The 16,989-nt window shown below is 37.4% G+C and overlaps 1 protein-coding gene across 1 annotated transcript in view; it reads right to left on the reverse strand.

Annotated features, from left to right (window-relative positions):
* SPON1 (spondin 1) overlaps positions 1-16,989 on the reverse strand; it is a 1,605,397-nt gene that overhangs the window by 1,044,710 nt on the left and 543,698 nt on the right. Inside the window, exon 5 of the mRNA XM_044059306.1 lies at positions 603-725. Within this exon, the coding sequence (XP_043915241.1) occupies positions 603-725 (123 nt within the window). The remainder of the gene's footprint in view (positions 1-602; positions 726-16,989) is intronic.

A 16,989-nucleotide genomic window follows, 5' to 3' on the forward strand; every position in this document is an offset into this window, starting at 1 on the left:
TAGGAAATGGTAACACTGCTGCTCAGCTATATTAGGCCTGGCAATTCATCAACATTCCATGGTGGTTGACAACTGCATTGCTGAATTTGCAGTATGTTGTCTGCAATTATACTTCTGTATTTTTCCTTCCCTCCTCCAGAGTACAGACCAATGTTTTCTTCTTTATGAATCCCCATTGCTGAACTCCTGCAGGTACACAGTTGTAATCCCCCCAACTTCATGGAATCCTAAACAGTCAGAGGGAGTGATATGAGTTGTGATGGGCATGGTATGCAAGTCTGTGCACACATGGCAATCATTTATAAGTTTTGTGACAAGTACCCTGATATCACAGCTTCTTTATGTTTATAATGAATCTTTTTCTGGCTTCTTAGCAGATTTTTTATGTTGTAACAGAAGGCTGGTCACTATTTCAACATTAATCATTTCTGTTTCATTGCTTAGTAGGTCTTTAATTAATTCAGTAAATTTAACATACCATCTTTAAAACTTCAAAGTAAGACATTTTTTTCATTGTAGTGTAGAACATAGTCTCTAAGTACTTTTCAGTTATGGCTGAGTAATAAGGCCATCTTTTTTACTAGCTATTAAATTACACTTACTTGGATAATCCTTAGGATGGGTTTTCTCAGACCAGTTTCCATAGAAGGTTAATCTGTATTTGGCTGTCCCACAAGCACAGCAGTCCATAATTGGTCTCTCTGTTACTCCATCACCTTCACTGTCTAAAGTAAAGTTAATTGAAAACAAGTAAGGAATCAAATTTGCCAAAATAAATGAAAAAACCTACAGATTTCAATTTGACCTAGTGCAATTTTTTTAATGTTCTGTACAAGAGTAGTAATATCATATCATAAGTATCACTGACATTTATGGAGAACTTCAGTTTCCTTACACCTGCATACGTATTTTAAGTCATTATTCTCAACCTTTTTGAAAGAAAGACATCTTTTCTCAAACTATGCAAGAAATAATAATGAAAGACTGAGTCATTGTTCAAAAAACAAAAGTCCATTGTTTTTAAAAATCTTGGTATTTAAAAGTTATTATGAACTGAGACAACAAAAATGGAGTAAATTCACTTACAGCAATTCATATGTGTTATCCGAATCCTATGGTATCACAATGATAATTTTTGATTTATAAAAGCTTTTCACCTGACCCTGACAGAAAACTGATTCTACCACACAGTGGTTTCATGGAGTACCTTAAAAGCTTGCAGAGGAGATCTGCAATTCACAAAATGCACTGCTTTGTCTGAAGTGGTCATCTCATCAGCAGATCAATATAATTATAAAAAGTTCAAAGACTGGCAGTGATGGACGGAACAATATTCTCTCACTCATTGAGGAACTGTACACCGTTGCCAGCATTAAGCAGAGGCATACAAAACTGCACCCATCCCACACAGATTGCAAAGGGTGGCTTGAAACTCCTTCAATATTCACTGTGGAAGTCATCAGTGTCTGTCCATCAGGCTACCAATTGTAGAAGCCATCCATATCCCAATCCCAGCCTTCCATTCTCTTAAAAGCTACTCCTTATCATTCCTAACTGCCCTGCAAACACTTGGCCTCTATACCGCAAGTGGTATGTCAATAATTTTACTTTGTACCCCTATACTACATGAAGGCAATCAATGTCACCCCCTGCAAACAATGCAAAAATAACTGATGTCATCATGTTCACAGAAAGAGTGGCAGTGATCTATGTTTCCTGCATCAGCAATTTATTCTGCATGCCAGTGTATTTTGTAGGCCACATCCTTAATTATCTCCAGTGTTTCCACAGGTATTCCACACATGGCAAACTCATTACCCTGTGTTGATCCCCCTCAAAAAAAAAAAAAAGAAAACCTGCTACCTAAAAGTACGAGGAGTAATGATTTTCCACAATGAACTGTACTTTGGTAGAATTGTGTGGATGTATGTTATGTCTTTGAAAGCAAAACATTTACAAATACACTTTTTTTGCATAAATCTTATTCAAAATACTGGCCTCCAAACTAAATAAATAAATCAAAACTTCATTCAAATAAAAAAATAATAATGTAAAAACAATATTTATATGCCATGGCAAATATGTTGTACTCCCTTAAAGCTTTGCTTAAAATATGTAATACAAAAATAATGGCCTGTTGTATAAAAAGAAAAAAAAAAACAGACCACAACTTGTGAGCATTTCCCTACCTGAAGAAGCAACAGTTCAGTAAATGACAAATCATTGGCTGAGTGATCCATCCATCCATCCATCCATCCATCCATCCATCCATCCATCCATCCACCCATCCATCTACAACCCCTTTATCCCATTTTTGCTCATGCAATTTAAAGAGCTGTTGAATCATACTGGGTTAGCATTAGTGTATATATATTCCAATGACCCTCTAAATGCTCCAAGGCAGACCCAACATCTCACAAATTGCGTAGATCTACTCCCTATATTTCAAGAAAGTATTTATCTAAATCAAAGCCATTTAACAAGACTGATTTGTGTTGGAGTAAAAAAAAGTTAAAAATACCTGAGAATGGCAGACTAACAACCTGACCACACCTAGACAGTCATAACATTCTATTACTGGCAAAACAAATCTAGTGCTAACTCCTTAAACTGATGAAAAATATGAAAGGAAGATAAAAAATGAACAAATGTTGGCATAACCCACGCTATATTACTAAAATATAACAAGTGAAGTGATAATAGAAAGTAAAGAAATAAAAATATTTTAGAATCAAAGGGAAAATTACAAAACTTCATTCATAAAGCCCATGCAAGCTAGTTGTTCCATTATTCAGTAACAAACTTGTATAAATAACATATCTTACTGAATCATAACTCAAGTAAAACAGCACAGAAAATAGATACATGGAATATGTGATGCTTTATTGGTATAATGCTTGAAATATGACATACTATAGATTAAGGGGATTCAGCTCATAATGTGTCAGTTCTCCACTTGTTTTTAAACCTGTCCCTAAAGCTAAAGTCTATAATATTTCATTTATGATAGACCACACTTCCTTATAATGAATTTCAGACTGAGCATGTTTTTTAAAAAGTGCATTTTTTTCCCTTTCATCAAATTGTAGTGACCCCAGTAGAGGCTAATTTGGATGCAGGATGTATAGGGGGAATCTCACGAAAAGGCGCAACCTCCATGCCAAAAATAAAAAAAATAAAAAGATTCATGTTTTGACATGGTCAGGTATCATAACTTGGAAACTTGTAACTTTATTGAGCACTCATACATACATATATACATATATATCCATTTCATATTGATGGTAGAGAAGACCTGCAACAGGCAAACGAGTGACACTGATGTATGTCAGTTGATAACAACTGGCACATGTCAGTTACATGTAAAAATCTGGAAGAAGGCTACTGATTCTGATAATGATAACATTACATATATACATTGCAGAATACATTATCGACTCAAAATTTCCACTTATAATTAAAAACTAGCACTATGAAGCTGTTATCAAAATTTTGGAGAAAAATTAGCTACCCAAGCGAAAGACAGTTTCCAGACATTTTTTTTGTGGACCAGTTGGCAGTACATTAGGTAACCTACTGTTTATTCCCAGTTTATTTAGCTTTTATATTCTGCCTGAGTGGGGTACTGCATCAAAAGCCTATACTACGGTTGAAGATATAGCAAACCTACTAGTAGATACATTTTGCACTGACTTTATCCACTACTCCCCACCATTTGTCCCTCATGATATATCTGAAAATGGCTTGCCTACAGCTAGTGCACAAGACTAGGCCCTAAAAATGCTATCAAAAGTTAAAATCACTGCATTAATGGGGCCTGACAATATCCCTGGATGCATTGAAAATAGCAATAAGCAGTTTAGAAATACCCCTAACAGCACTGTCCAATCTCAGCCTCCAAGTAGATTTTGTACCAAGTGAATGGAGAACAGCTACAGACATTCTCTTGCATAATAGAGGACCTTCCACAAGCTCAGCAATTATAGACCCATAAGTCTAACCAACCTCATACATAAAGCAATGGAACTAATCAATCAGGATATAGGGAACCTCCAGTCACTGGACCTATCTCAATCTAGGTTTGTCAAGGGCAGATGATGTTTACTCAGCCTGGTGGATGATTTTGAAAAGGTTAACAAAGCAATTGATGATGGCAAAATGGTATGCATGGCATGCCTTGAACTTGTCAAGGCATTTGATGTAATTTCCACTCAGGCATAATATAAAAGCTAAATAAACCACTATGTCACCTGATGGACTGCCAACTGGCTCACAGGTAAGATACAGGAAATCAAAATAGGGAAGTTACCTCCCCAAAGAGACCAGTCACCAGTGGAGTCCCCCATAGTTCTGCAATGGGACTTCTGTCTGGCATATACTTTTCTGAAGTAAAAGCCAATACTAAAGGGTTCTGACTGACTAAGCTTGCAGATGGCTTCAAGCTAAGAATAGTCATTAAATCCCCAAATGGCTTAGTCATCCTGAAGAAAGGTCTGTGTCAAATAAATAACTGGTGCCAAAATCATGGAGTGAAACTAAATGCCAAATTATGTATTATTGTATCCTTTGGGAAGTCATCTACCTTGGGGAACTGCCACATTGACAGTGCACCCCTAAGAGTTGAACCAGTTGTTCAGAATTTGGGAACGTATATGGACAGTGCATAACTTTTGAAAAACATGTGTCCATTTTTGTTAGAAAGTCATTTTGTATTGCACAGCTTATAAATAACGGGAATGTGTCTAGCATTAGGGACATTATTGTCCCCCATTACTTAGCCATCATTAGGCCAACCATTAAATATAATGCCCCCTTTTTCACGTATCTGTCCAAACACATGCACCAACTGGAATTACAACAGTGATACCACATTAAAAGTATACAAGGCTTAAACAATATGTTCCACTTGAACCAACTTAAAACCCTGTCACAATACTTGGTATCCTACAGACTGTTGAGAGGTGATGTACATCTGGCATACAAGGCATCCTTTAAATCAATACTGATGGATTTACTGCACATCAGCAAGTGAAATGGCATCAAAAATACTTGGCCTAGGGCTCTAAACCTTTTCAACAACATGAACAGAACAGTTTGGAGGGACAGGTATATTTCATATAGGATACTGCTTCTCTGGAACAGGCTCACCCATCCACATAAGACAAAGTTTATCGCAGTCCATATTCAAGTGCAACTTGAATCTATAGATGGGATACAGAAAGTATACCTGCTGTGCTACTAAGGGACAGAGGCAGCTCCTAAATGCTTTATCCCATGCAGGTGTCTCCTCAAATTAACTATAGAATGATCCCAGTTGTTCTCATTAGGGGTAATACATAATTATCAACCATGGGATCAGTATGGCCAACCTCTTTTCAAATATGATAGGTTAAATCAAGCAAAAAAAGGGAAATTGTATAGAGTTAAAATGGGCCACAAGGGCAGCTAGCCTAGTACTTACTTATGAAACTATAAGCACTTCCTCCCACAGCTTTGGGGTATCTATCCCCAGCAGGCTAAGCAGTGTGATACAATACCTTCCTTCAAACATAACTGGGATAACTTAATACATATCCTGAAATTTACCCTAGGATTAACTGAACTTGGGAAAGGGGAAACAGCCTAAGAAGGGTATTGCCACAAAGTTAATGGTCATTAGATTAAATTGCCTTAAAACTCCAAAAAGTTCTATAAATTCTATGAAGACAATCTTGGAAAATCATTTATTCGCATCCATGGTCATAATGATATAATGTATATTATCCCAAAAATGAACAAAATTCATTCCTAAGAATTCATAAAGAGCGCACAACTGGCAGTAAGCCCCTCAGTAAAAAGTGATAATTTCCATAATGCAGGAAGTTAAGATTCAGATACATGTCTGCCACAATGAGGAAAGACCTCATTGTCCTTAATGACCGCTAGTGCTAATCAGCACTTTCCTGCTGTAGTTAACACTGGCGGCCCATGCTTCATGCCGCCACAGGCAACCCATTCACTGTACCACATATGTACACATGTTGAAACACCTGCACAAACTGACATACTCCTTACCAGTCCCTGAGGTGACAGAATGCCCTCAGCATTGTTTTTTATGTTTTTGTCCCTGCCGTCTTAAATCATGGCTCCTTGCATTCAGTCAGTAATGCCAGACATTAGGGTTTAATTCCCCTTAGTGTTTGTAAAGTGCATTGTGAAACCAGGCTAGTTGTTCTATTAACTATTTAAGTAAGTCCATGTAATAATTCAAATATTCTCCCTGATGTCATCTAGTGTTCCTACCTGCTTTATCCCGAAGCTCACCTCCATACAGAAACAAACCTTCCCTCTCAAGTGTGTCTAAGTTTGCTGACGGCTGCTGATGTTGTCCCTTATAGGTGCCCTGCCCCTTGTAACTCATGGGCCATTGCAAGCAGTGCAAAATGGCAGGCATTGGAGTTTCATACTTCTAATTACATTACACAACCCTACTGTACTACCATATCTGTTACTGTTGTGGGTTAAGGGTTTAGCTTGACAAGTTGCTTCATTTGTCAAGGGTGCAGGATGAATAATTTCCCTCCTTTTACCTAATTTCAAAAACGTTAAGTAATATTTTAACATTGTCATTCATTTTTAGTAGTGGTGCTGTGGGCATTCATGCTTTATGTAAGTGTCATGGGTGCAGAGTTTGAATCTTTTGTAGTGCCTTTAATGCACAATATAAGAGTTATCTCTGGTATTTATTGCCTCCCTCCACATCTTTCATGCTGCAAAACATATCTTCTATTACTTTTCCTTTAAGACTTGATAGAAAGAGCTCTATCTGGTGTGTAATGTTTCCCCATGTTGCAGGATTTACTCATTACTCTAGGGGAGTGTGCAGTTCTGGCAGCCCCTCACAAATAGACATACGCATTCACGCATTTTTCCATGCACATGCATACACACATGCAAGCACACACACACACACACACACACACACACACACACACACACACACACACACACACACACTATATAGACATACATGTTGCCAAACATGCATACACACCCAACACTGGGTCTATATCATAAGCACGAAACAGCTAAAAAGCAAACATGTAATGAGTGACACATATTCATCGAAACGCATTTAAACGATTCAATGAATATGTCATAGAGCAAGGAGGTAGTTGGCCAACTACATGGAGTTGCCCTTTCCTTCATTATAGTGCAATCTTGCAGTTGATATATTTAGTTACGGTGGTGGGGGGCACAGCCCCCCACCTGATTTCGGTTTCTAACCTTTTTTTTTACGAATGGCCGCTTGAATTTTTTTGCTATGAAAAAATTTGAGGATGCTCACGTGTTATGTATCCATGTATATGTTGTTGCACATATGATCTTTCATGCTTATGATACAGACTCCACAGCACTACATGTCTGCTATATTTTTCACCATTTACCACTATCATGATGGGTGGACACAAGTTTTTTTGCTATGTTCATTAACTTGGGTTGCCAGTGTACATTAATCAATAACATAAGTGTCCTACCAGAAGCATTTCCAGAGACCATATGACTATTCATCATATGCTTCTTCTCCCAGAGTGCCTTGTTAGCATTTAGCACATCTGCTGAGACAGCCCACCATAGTGCCACATATGGTAGGGATAGCTAAGAAACAATTTGTTATCTTGAGGTGTACACACCATGTAGACTTTGCAGTAGTCTTTCTCAATCTGACTTAAAAAAATACAAACCAATTTTTATTAAAATAATAACATCTGTTAGCACTTTGGCAGTAATACCTTTGCAGAGCATCAAAACCTATACTGAGTTTAAACAAATAAACCCTAATCATCACACTAAATCAACCAATATTTATTTATTTATTTATTTGCAGTTGGTTTATTTGCAGTTGGTTTACCAGGATAGTCCATTGGGCCTAAAAGAACCCGTTTTCAATGGAGTCCTGGGGAGAAAAGCTCCAAAAAACAGACACACAAAATAGGTACAAACAATTTAAAAAGCCCTTAAAGCAAACCAGAGGGCAGGAATAGATAGCTTAGATAAATACAGAGTGATCTGATAGGTGAATTGGTGGTACTGAAAGTGCCTCATTTGCACATAGGGTACCTGCTTGAACTGAAGTTTGTCCTATCCAGGACAGTGTCTTGCTTTATACTTTATGCTCTTTCCTTGTTTAGATAGGCCCGTGCTGCTCACCAACATAAAATGGATAAAGTGTGGATAGAAAGCTGAAGCCCAGATGGAAATACTTTTGCAGGTGGAATATCATAAAGGTACTTTACATACAGTTTTGGTTAACCAATATATGGACAATGCAGCAAAAAGAAACTGAAATAAATGAAGACACCAGTATTCTTCAGCAGTTAAGTTTTAAAACAGAGTCTGTGAATGGAATGAATAATTAGCAAGATGAATGCAAGAAAGATAGTTGCCAGCATTAGTAGAGTAAAACACTCCTGGGGATTCATTAAACTTTGTGTAGGTGTAGAGTGAAGCCTACATGGAGTTTGCATGTTTGAATGATGAGCAGCTGTGTTAATTGCGTGTGCATGCAGTGCATGGCACTTACATGAATTCTGGCATGGTTTCATGGCCAGCAATAGTGCTGCCATCCAGGAAATTATGTAAATCAGCACAAACACCAGCATACATGTTTACCTATGGGCAAACTAGTTTTTAATGATTGTACGGACAGCCACAATAACTACCAGGGTTTAACATTAGGCAATGCATAAAGCTCTAACACATTATAGGAAAGTGTAATCAGTGCAGAGTACTATGCAAACCTGTTTTTGGCATACTGAAATAAAGTTTTGGTGGTGATCATCAAGGGTACATAGAGTGCATTATCAATAATTATTCTGGGGAAGTGTGTGTATTGAAAAGGGCCATGCTCATGAATGGTATGAATGAAGACAGGGGAGGAGGACAATTGAAAAATTGTAATGTACAGCAGATAAGGGCATGTCAATGTATGTGACCATAAAGACAAGAAAGCTGTAGCATGAACAGTAATCACAAATGTACATAATACAGTATGTACTGCTGTTTATACCTCCTGTGTGGGTATAGTCATATCATCACACAGTTATTGTGTAGTATGTGACTGTGACACAAGGTTGTGTATCAATGAATATGACTGGGTGTGATATAAGCACCCGGACATGATACTAGAGACAACATTTGGAAAGGACAGTATATACAATAGGGGGTAGGTACATACTGTGAAGATGTGTAAAATGAGTTGCTTGAATATGAATGACATGTCAGCATAGGCCTCAACCAAGCAGGACACATAGCAACAGGCTCATGGATAACAGTAGACAAAAGCATGCACGATCATGGATAATATCAGAATAATACCACCATTAATCTGTGTCACTGAAATATTTAATTGTGAGTTATTGTACATGTTCTGCATGAACACATTTGTACAGCTATTGTGATTTCTCAGCAATCGTTAAGAGGAATCAGGCACACCTACCTCCATTAAATTTTGAGCAATCCTGTCTAGTTGACAGGTTTGTATGGCGCACAAATATATATATATATATATATATATATATATATATATATATATATATATATATATATCAAATTATATATATATATATATATATATATATATATATATATATATATATATATATATATATATATATATATGGGTCTACTGCTTTTAGTCGAATTACACCTGGTCGAAAATTATTTCAGGCTGCCCACTTCACTGAAAGCTCATTTGACTGAAAGCACATTTGGTTGAATTACATTTGGTCAAAAACAGAATATAGCCCATGCTCCACTGCAGTGCAACCCTGGAGTGAGAATATTAAGTAAGGGGGATGTGGGGGGCGCAGCCCCTCACATTGGGTGGTGTTGGGGGCGTAGCCCACCACATAATTGCAGTTTATGCACTATTATATACGTGTATCCATTGAAAATACATTGAAACATATAACATCAGTAAAAACTGGTTGCAAAATGTGGGAGGCTACCCCCCCACCCCCCAATAAGGGGGCTGTGCCCCCCACCCCCCCAACTTAATATTCTCACTCCAGGTTCGCACTGCAGTGGGGCAGGGGCTATATTCCATTTTCCACCAAATGCAATTCGACCAAATGTGCTTTCAGTCAAATGAGCTGTCAGTGAAGTGGGCTGCCTGAAATCATTTTCGACCAAATGAAATTTGACCAAATACATTAGATCCATATATATATATATATATATATATATATATATATATATATATATATATATATATACATATATATATATATGTATATATATATATATATATGGCTCTCTCTCTATATATATATATATAGCTCTATATATATATATATATATATATATATATATATATATATATATATATATATATATATATATATATATATATATATATATATATATATATATATATATATATATATATATATATATATATATATCACAGGAACATGAATCATACATGTAACTTCTATAACACCTTGAAGGGAGTTCTGCACTGTTAACTTCTAATGGTTATACATCAAAAAGTATACTTAGGTATGGCTGATAAGATATGTGGCAGCTCACTGTGACAGTATTCATACACTTGAGTAAATCATCACTGGAAGATGTTTAGGAGGTCCATGCAAAAAGGGTGCATTGTACTCAATCATTGTTGTGATGAGGGCTGAGAACAATAGGGCTATAATGCCCTTTGATGTGGATGTTCTGCACATACTCAGGAGATGTAAAAGATGAAAAAATGACCAAACCACCAAGAAAATCATCGCACAAGCAGTATGCAGACAATGAGAGCCAGTGAGCTCTGAAATATTTCAATCTGTGTTTTAAATCAAGCCAACACGTCCAGTTCTGTACAATTCAGTACAAAGATGTTTTCTTGATTCAGTCAAATAAGAAGGTATAAGCTCTTTTGTTCCAAAAATAAAAGCAGGAACTTCATCAGATACAAGGAAATTGAGGAAGTAAACTGTTTTAAATAAGAAATCTTACATGACATCACTTCCTGGATTAGTGAAAACCACTGCCAAGTCTGAAACAGTCTCCTGGAACAGAAGTCTGAAACACTACACATAAATGTTTCAGTACAAAACAGTATAAATATCAAAATATAAAAATATATAAAAATACATATAAAAACTGAATGTGCAAATGTCAACACCCTAAACTATGTATTATAAACACAAGAATACATATGTAAATATGTGTATATATAAAAATGCTTTTAAGATGCTTTTGAAAAAAATATATATGTATATGTATATGTATATAAAAACATGTAAGTAAAATATGCATACATTTAAAAATCCATTAGGAACAAATTAATAAATTTCATGTACATATACATATAACAAGTATGAAGGCCAAAAAAAAATCCATTTTTGTACCATATCCATATCTAAAGGGAATGTTTCACCTCTCAAGAGCCCTCAATTTAAGCAGACTGCTTATGGAAAGGCTGTCATTTAAGCCTGGCCAATAAGTGGCATCAAGTCGTAATTGCCATAGCAACTTAGTTTTTTTCGAGTAAATATGGCCAGGCTGCCTGCCTATTATATCTTTTTTGGACTTCAAGTACTAGAAATTTGAATCGGTGATTGTTGTACTCATTAATGTGTCTAGCAAGTGCATTCACTTCACTAGCATCTCTTATCTTCCTAAGGTGCTTACTGATCCTATTTTTAAGCTTACGTTCTGTCTTCCCCACATAAAAAAAATGGGCAAAAGGAAAATAAAGCACAATAGACCACTCTGTCAGTTAAACAACTACACCTCTCATGTATTTTTATTTTCGTTCTATTAATTTCACATTCACTGGCTTGCAAAATGAAAGGGCAAAATTTACATGCCCCGCACTTAATCATCTGACCCTTCCTATAGATTCCATCATTATTACATTCGAAAATGTTCTTCAAGTTAGGGCCCTTCTTGAAAACACACACAGGTTTTTCTCCTAAGATTTTAAAAAATTCTCTGTCACTACTCAACAAATTCCAATTCTTACACAGAATATCTTTACTAGCGTATGCGTCATTTGAGAAAACAGTTGAAAAGAGTTGAAATTGACTAGTGTATGACTATTGCCTGGAGGTGTTCTCCACCTGTAGGTATTCTGGAATAACCGCATTTAGTGTGTTTGCTTGATGGAAGATGCAACACTGTATCTTTAATACAATGGACAATGTCTGCTTGTTGTGTGGGGCATTACACTGTGTGTATAGGTGAGCAATGCGCAAATAAGATTAGCAAAACTCAACATGCATTATTATTGTAAAAATTGTTTATTACTTTTCATCACTAAAAGATAAATGTGGGACAAGAATCTTCATCTGCATATACTATGTGCTGTGTAATTCATCATATTTACCAGATGTGCTACACACATGTGATTCACAGCTTTATTTTATGGTATCTTTATCATATAAGCAACTGCTATTAATTTTTATTTACTTCGCTGTTTCATTGTATTTGTGATAAGCTGTGCATTGCACAAATATTAAGATTTAAAAAACATAGGAAACATAAGCAACATTACACAATACTTTGTAACACACCTTGCAGATTTTTATACAACTCTGGATTTGAACTGTCAGATGAACCTGCAAAACACAGTAAAGATGTCTTATCTCTCTTTGCCACAGAAACAGCTTTGCAGTGAGAATGCAAATCATTGTACTTGCTAGTAAGTCCCATTTCCACCACAGTATTTAAAATACAAATAAAACGTGTACACCGTCAGTTGTTTGTACATGTGTTACTTGCATAGTTAGTACAATGAATGTACACACAGCCATTTAGGAATACTGATTGCGCCAGTGCAGCTCTGTCTTATCTTTGAATTGAATTCATTCTTCTCTTAACTGTGCTGTACTCTCAAACATGCAGTCTATAAGGCATTTTGTATCATTGTCCTTAAAATGTATGGGAATATTACATGACAGTAAAATACAGTTTTAATTAAAGAAAGGGGAGTTTGGCTATTAGTGAACAAAAACTGAGAAATATGTGCTGCCTACTTACATTTAAAAGCTTGCTATAATTACTTCTGCACTTTGCAAGTGTATCTTGGGTGACACACCCACTGCAGGTAAGGGGGTCTGAATTGCTGTTGTGTCTTCCTTCTCCTTCACACTAATCATTCACAGTTGCAATCCATTAGCAAGAAACACTGAGGGAGTGCCTGCACTATCCTGCACTATGTTTACATCTGCTACACAAACTCAAACGTTTGGGATTCAGCAATTCTAATGAGTTCAAACCTCATTTGCATCTTCACCATGCCTGAATCTAAACCATAAGAAGATAATTGTGTAGCTAGGGAACTTGAAAGTGATGGGACTTCTGCATTTAGAGACCACAGAGGATTGATATTCCATTTGATTCATCTGCACAGAAGGCTTCTGATGTTGCTAAGATATATCATTGTATTTTTCAAGTACATGCTAGATTTAATATGTTACATAGAAAACATATAGGTTCATAGGTAGGTACTAGGCTATCGGCCCAAGGGCCTAAGTAAGCCTAGCCAACAAGGTTCCCTGGTTTACGCCACCCAAAAATGTTATTTTCCTGTGCCCCTGTTGAGCAGAGCCACAGATGTGATCCCCAGGGTCTATTTCTTATTTCCCATCCACTTATCAAGATTTTTCTTGAAGAGTGCCAATGAGCAACTTTGCTTGACATAGATGGGTAGCTTGTTCCAGAATATGAGAAGTCTCTGGGACAGGAATCTATCCCTCCAGCATGTCCTGTTTATTATGGTGACAAGGTTTAGGTCCCTAGAGCATGTAGCTCGGAGGGATTAGGATTTCTTTAGTTGTAGCATGTTCAACAGCTCTGGGTTTGACATAGCTTTATATGTTAGGCAGTGATCACCTCAGAGTAGGCGATATGCTACAGAGTGAAGCTGGAGATTTTTGAGATGGTCAGTGTAGGGTATCTGTTTGAGGCCAGTAATCCTCTTTGTGAGCTACTTCTGTGGCCATTCCAGATGCATTAAAAAGTGAAACTTTTATCTGTATGCACTTCTTATAGTTCAATCTTGGCATAAGCATTTTCGGCAGGCATTAAGTTTAACTGTTAGACAGCCTTATTATCATCACAAGTGTTATTGTTAAAACAGGTTATCTTACAGTCTTCTATCTTACTTTATGGAAATGTAATGTACTATATTGTCAATTATGCAGTGGTATTATAATTTTAAGATGGCCCGTAGACACCACCAGGCATGCTAGGCACAGTGAAAGGTGACTAGCAATCATATACAAATGACTTTTGTGTTGTAAATGTGTACACAATTTGTGAGAATTGTGTTGAAAACATTTATAACAAGTGAATTATGTGATATTCCCTGGATTGTACAAACTGTTATTTTCATATTGTTTTGGGGGTGGGGGAGCAAAGTACTATTTCTGTGTTGCCACAACAAAAGTTGGGTTTCAAGAGTTTTGCTCTTGCAGTCATGCAATCATCCTGTTATTTCTGTGATAATACAGTAATTGGTTGGTATTGTCTGTTTTGAAGCAGACATTGGTTTGTGTGTGAGTGTGGTACGGAACAAACACAAGTTACATCAGACACTCCTTCTACTTAGTCGCATCAGCAAGTAACAATATGCAAGGATCTGCCATTCATTTGTGTTCTTAGTCATTTATTTTTCTATAACATGTTCAACACTTAGCTTGATAGTCCAGCAGTTGTAAATGTTTAACTCTGGGGCAGACTCTGTCTGATGCTAGCAGTACACAGCCATTACATGGGTAAATAAAAGTTGTGAGCATTGCATAGCATCAATGTTACTGTATGTATGTACATAGGATGAAGGCTTTACCTCCTTAGGTGGTGAGCATGTATGCTATCCATTGCCTCTTGACCAAGCTGAGGGCATATTATGCATGCCCATGTCTCCATGGACAGCGCCTGGTGGCTCCCCCCTCTGACTCCTAATTTAGATGTGCCTGTGGTGACCTTGCCTGTGATGGTGGGATATGTGTCCTTTCCCTTTGTTATTCCTGCTGAAGTTGTTTACTCAAAATAATACTGTAACGGATGGAACAGAAGTTGAAAATTGGAGTACAAGTATGGGATTTGTACTGCAGGGCTCCCCCTGATGTTTCTAAGCTGGAACTGGTACCTCAGCAGCCCAAACACATGCTCTGTGATAGTTCTTGTTTGAGTGTGTGCCTCATTATAGCATTCTTGGTTTGGTGTGTGTGCATTTCTGGTGGGCATCATACACTGCGCTGGTGGTGCTGCTGTAGCGTTGTCTCTCACACAGTAAGACGTTGTTCTGTTCGATTCTCAGCTAGAGCGTCTTCTATGTGGAGACATGCGTGAATGGGCATGCCTTCATTGAAGGTTGTGCGTCAGGGCCAGCAACTCGGCATGCAAAAATCTACTGCCAATCATTAGCGGACCAGAGTTCCGCTGTGGTGACCCCTAACTGGGAAAAGCCGAAAGACACAACATCATCAGCCGCTGCTTAAGTGCATAACTTGCATCCCCCAGTAAATGACCCTGTAGGATATGCCCACTAGAAAACCTCTGATAGAGTTGAGAGTTGTGCCCGAAATGGGAATAGTGCCAGCTGCCTGGGTTGCCAACACACACATTCAAGGTGATTCCCTTAGCAGTGCACATAGCCTGGCATTTAATGGAGTGGAAGCCCTTTCTGTTTATGTACACTCTTCCCTGTTCCCCAGGTGGTGCTTTGATTCTAATGTGTAAGCAGTCTATGGCACCAAAGACTTCAGTATAGTGTGCTGCTGGGTAGAACCCCTGCATAGCTGTGGTTCTGTCTGCAGGTATAAAAGAAAATGTATGTTGTCAATGGCATGTTGTAGCACAGCATTCAGGAATTGGTGTAGGATTCTGGATGCTGATGTCTGTGACACCCCCAGCATATCCCTGTTGGTCTGTGGAAGGTTTCTGTAGCTAATATTCTAAGTGCTACACATACATTAGTCTCCACAGGTATTGCTTCCCCTCAGTTTGCCTTGGCTCTCAGTTGAGGATGAAAGAGGTTGCAGAGTTTGTGTAGTGTGTCTCTATCAACCCGTAGCCCTCTACAATTTCCATATCATGCAGACCATGAGATGATAAACAGGGTCTAAATAAAGACTTGGGCCTGTTGCATAAACACATGAATAAGAGCGACAGCGGCCCCTAACATTGTTTCTGTGTGCAATAGTTTCCATGGCTGTACTCCAAAAGGGTTTGGAATTTGCAGGGAAAACCAGCACTGGGTCTACACGATTACTTTAGAGCTTATTGAATAGCTCTTCCATCTTGAATTGGTTGATTAGCATACAGTTCAGCTGCTTAGGCTGCAGTTAGCATGTCATGATGTTTACTATGTTTGCTTGACTACACAGTGTGTAGAACTGCAACTGCTTACTGAATACACAATGGTAGGCTATCATGTGCCTGTTTCTCCCCGATGAGCACACAGTTTTAGTGCACCGTGTAGGCCTTATTGAATCCAACCCAGTACGTGTTTCTGAAGTGTTAAGAAGAATTTGTTGCATTAAAATGATGTGCTCAATACTGCATATACATGCACGGTGACCCTGAACTGCTGAATGCATGTTCATAGTGTCTTTTTGGTAAAAATCGTGGAATTATTAATTTGACACAGTATTTGTACGAGTCCATGTCAGTAAGGTGAATTTTGAAATGTCTTAACTTTTAATGTCAACACTGAAAGCAATTTTGCATAGTCAGTAGAATGGAGGAGAAAAAGTTTGCCTTGCAGTTAAAAAAATGACAGCCTGTACATTAATCATGTACTTAAATAACATTATTAGTGGATTTTGTTTTTGAAATGAACTTATACGATTGTAGACTGTGGTATTAAAACTTTTTATCAGCTGAAAGTTACAAAGACGGATCAGAGAAAACTTTTATTATTTTTGTACTGTTTTCATTCTTAATTCTGTGGCACCAGTTTGACCATTAGCTGAGATTCATGTTGGCAATCTTCTA

The sequence above is a fragment of the Protopterus annectens genome, chromosome 17.part0, assembly GCF_019279795.1.
Source record: "Protopterus annectens isolate FY-2018-M chromosome 17.part0, PAN1.0, whole genome shotgun sequence".
Taxonomy (NCBI): domain Eukaryota; kingdom Metazoa; phylum Chordata; order Ceratodontiformes; family Protopteridae; genus Protopterus; species Protopterus annectens.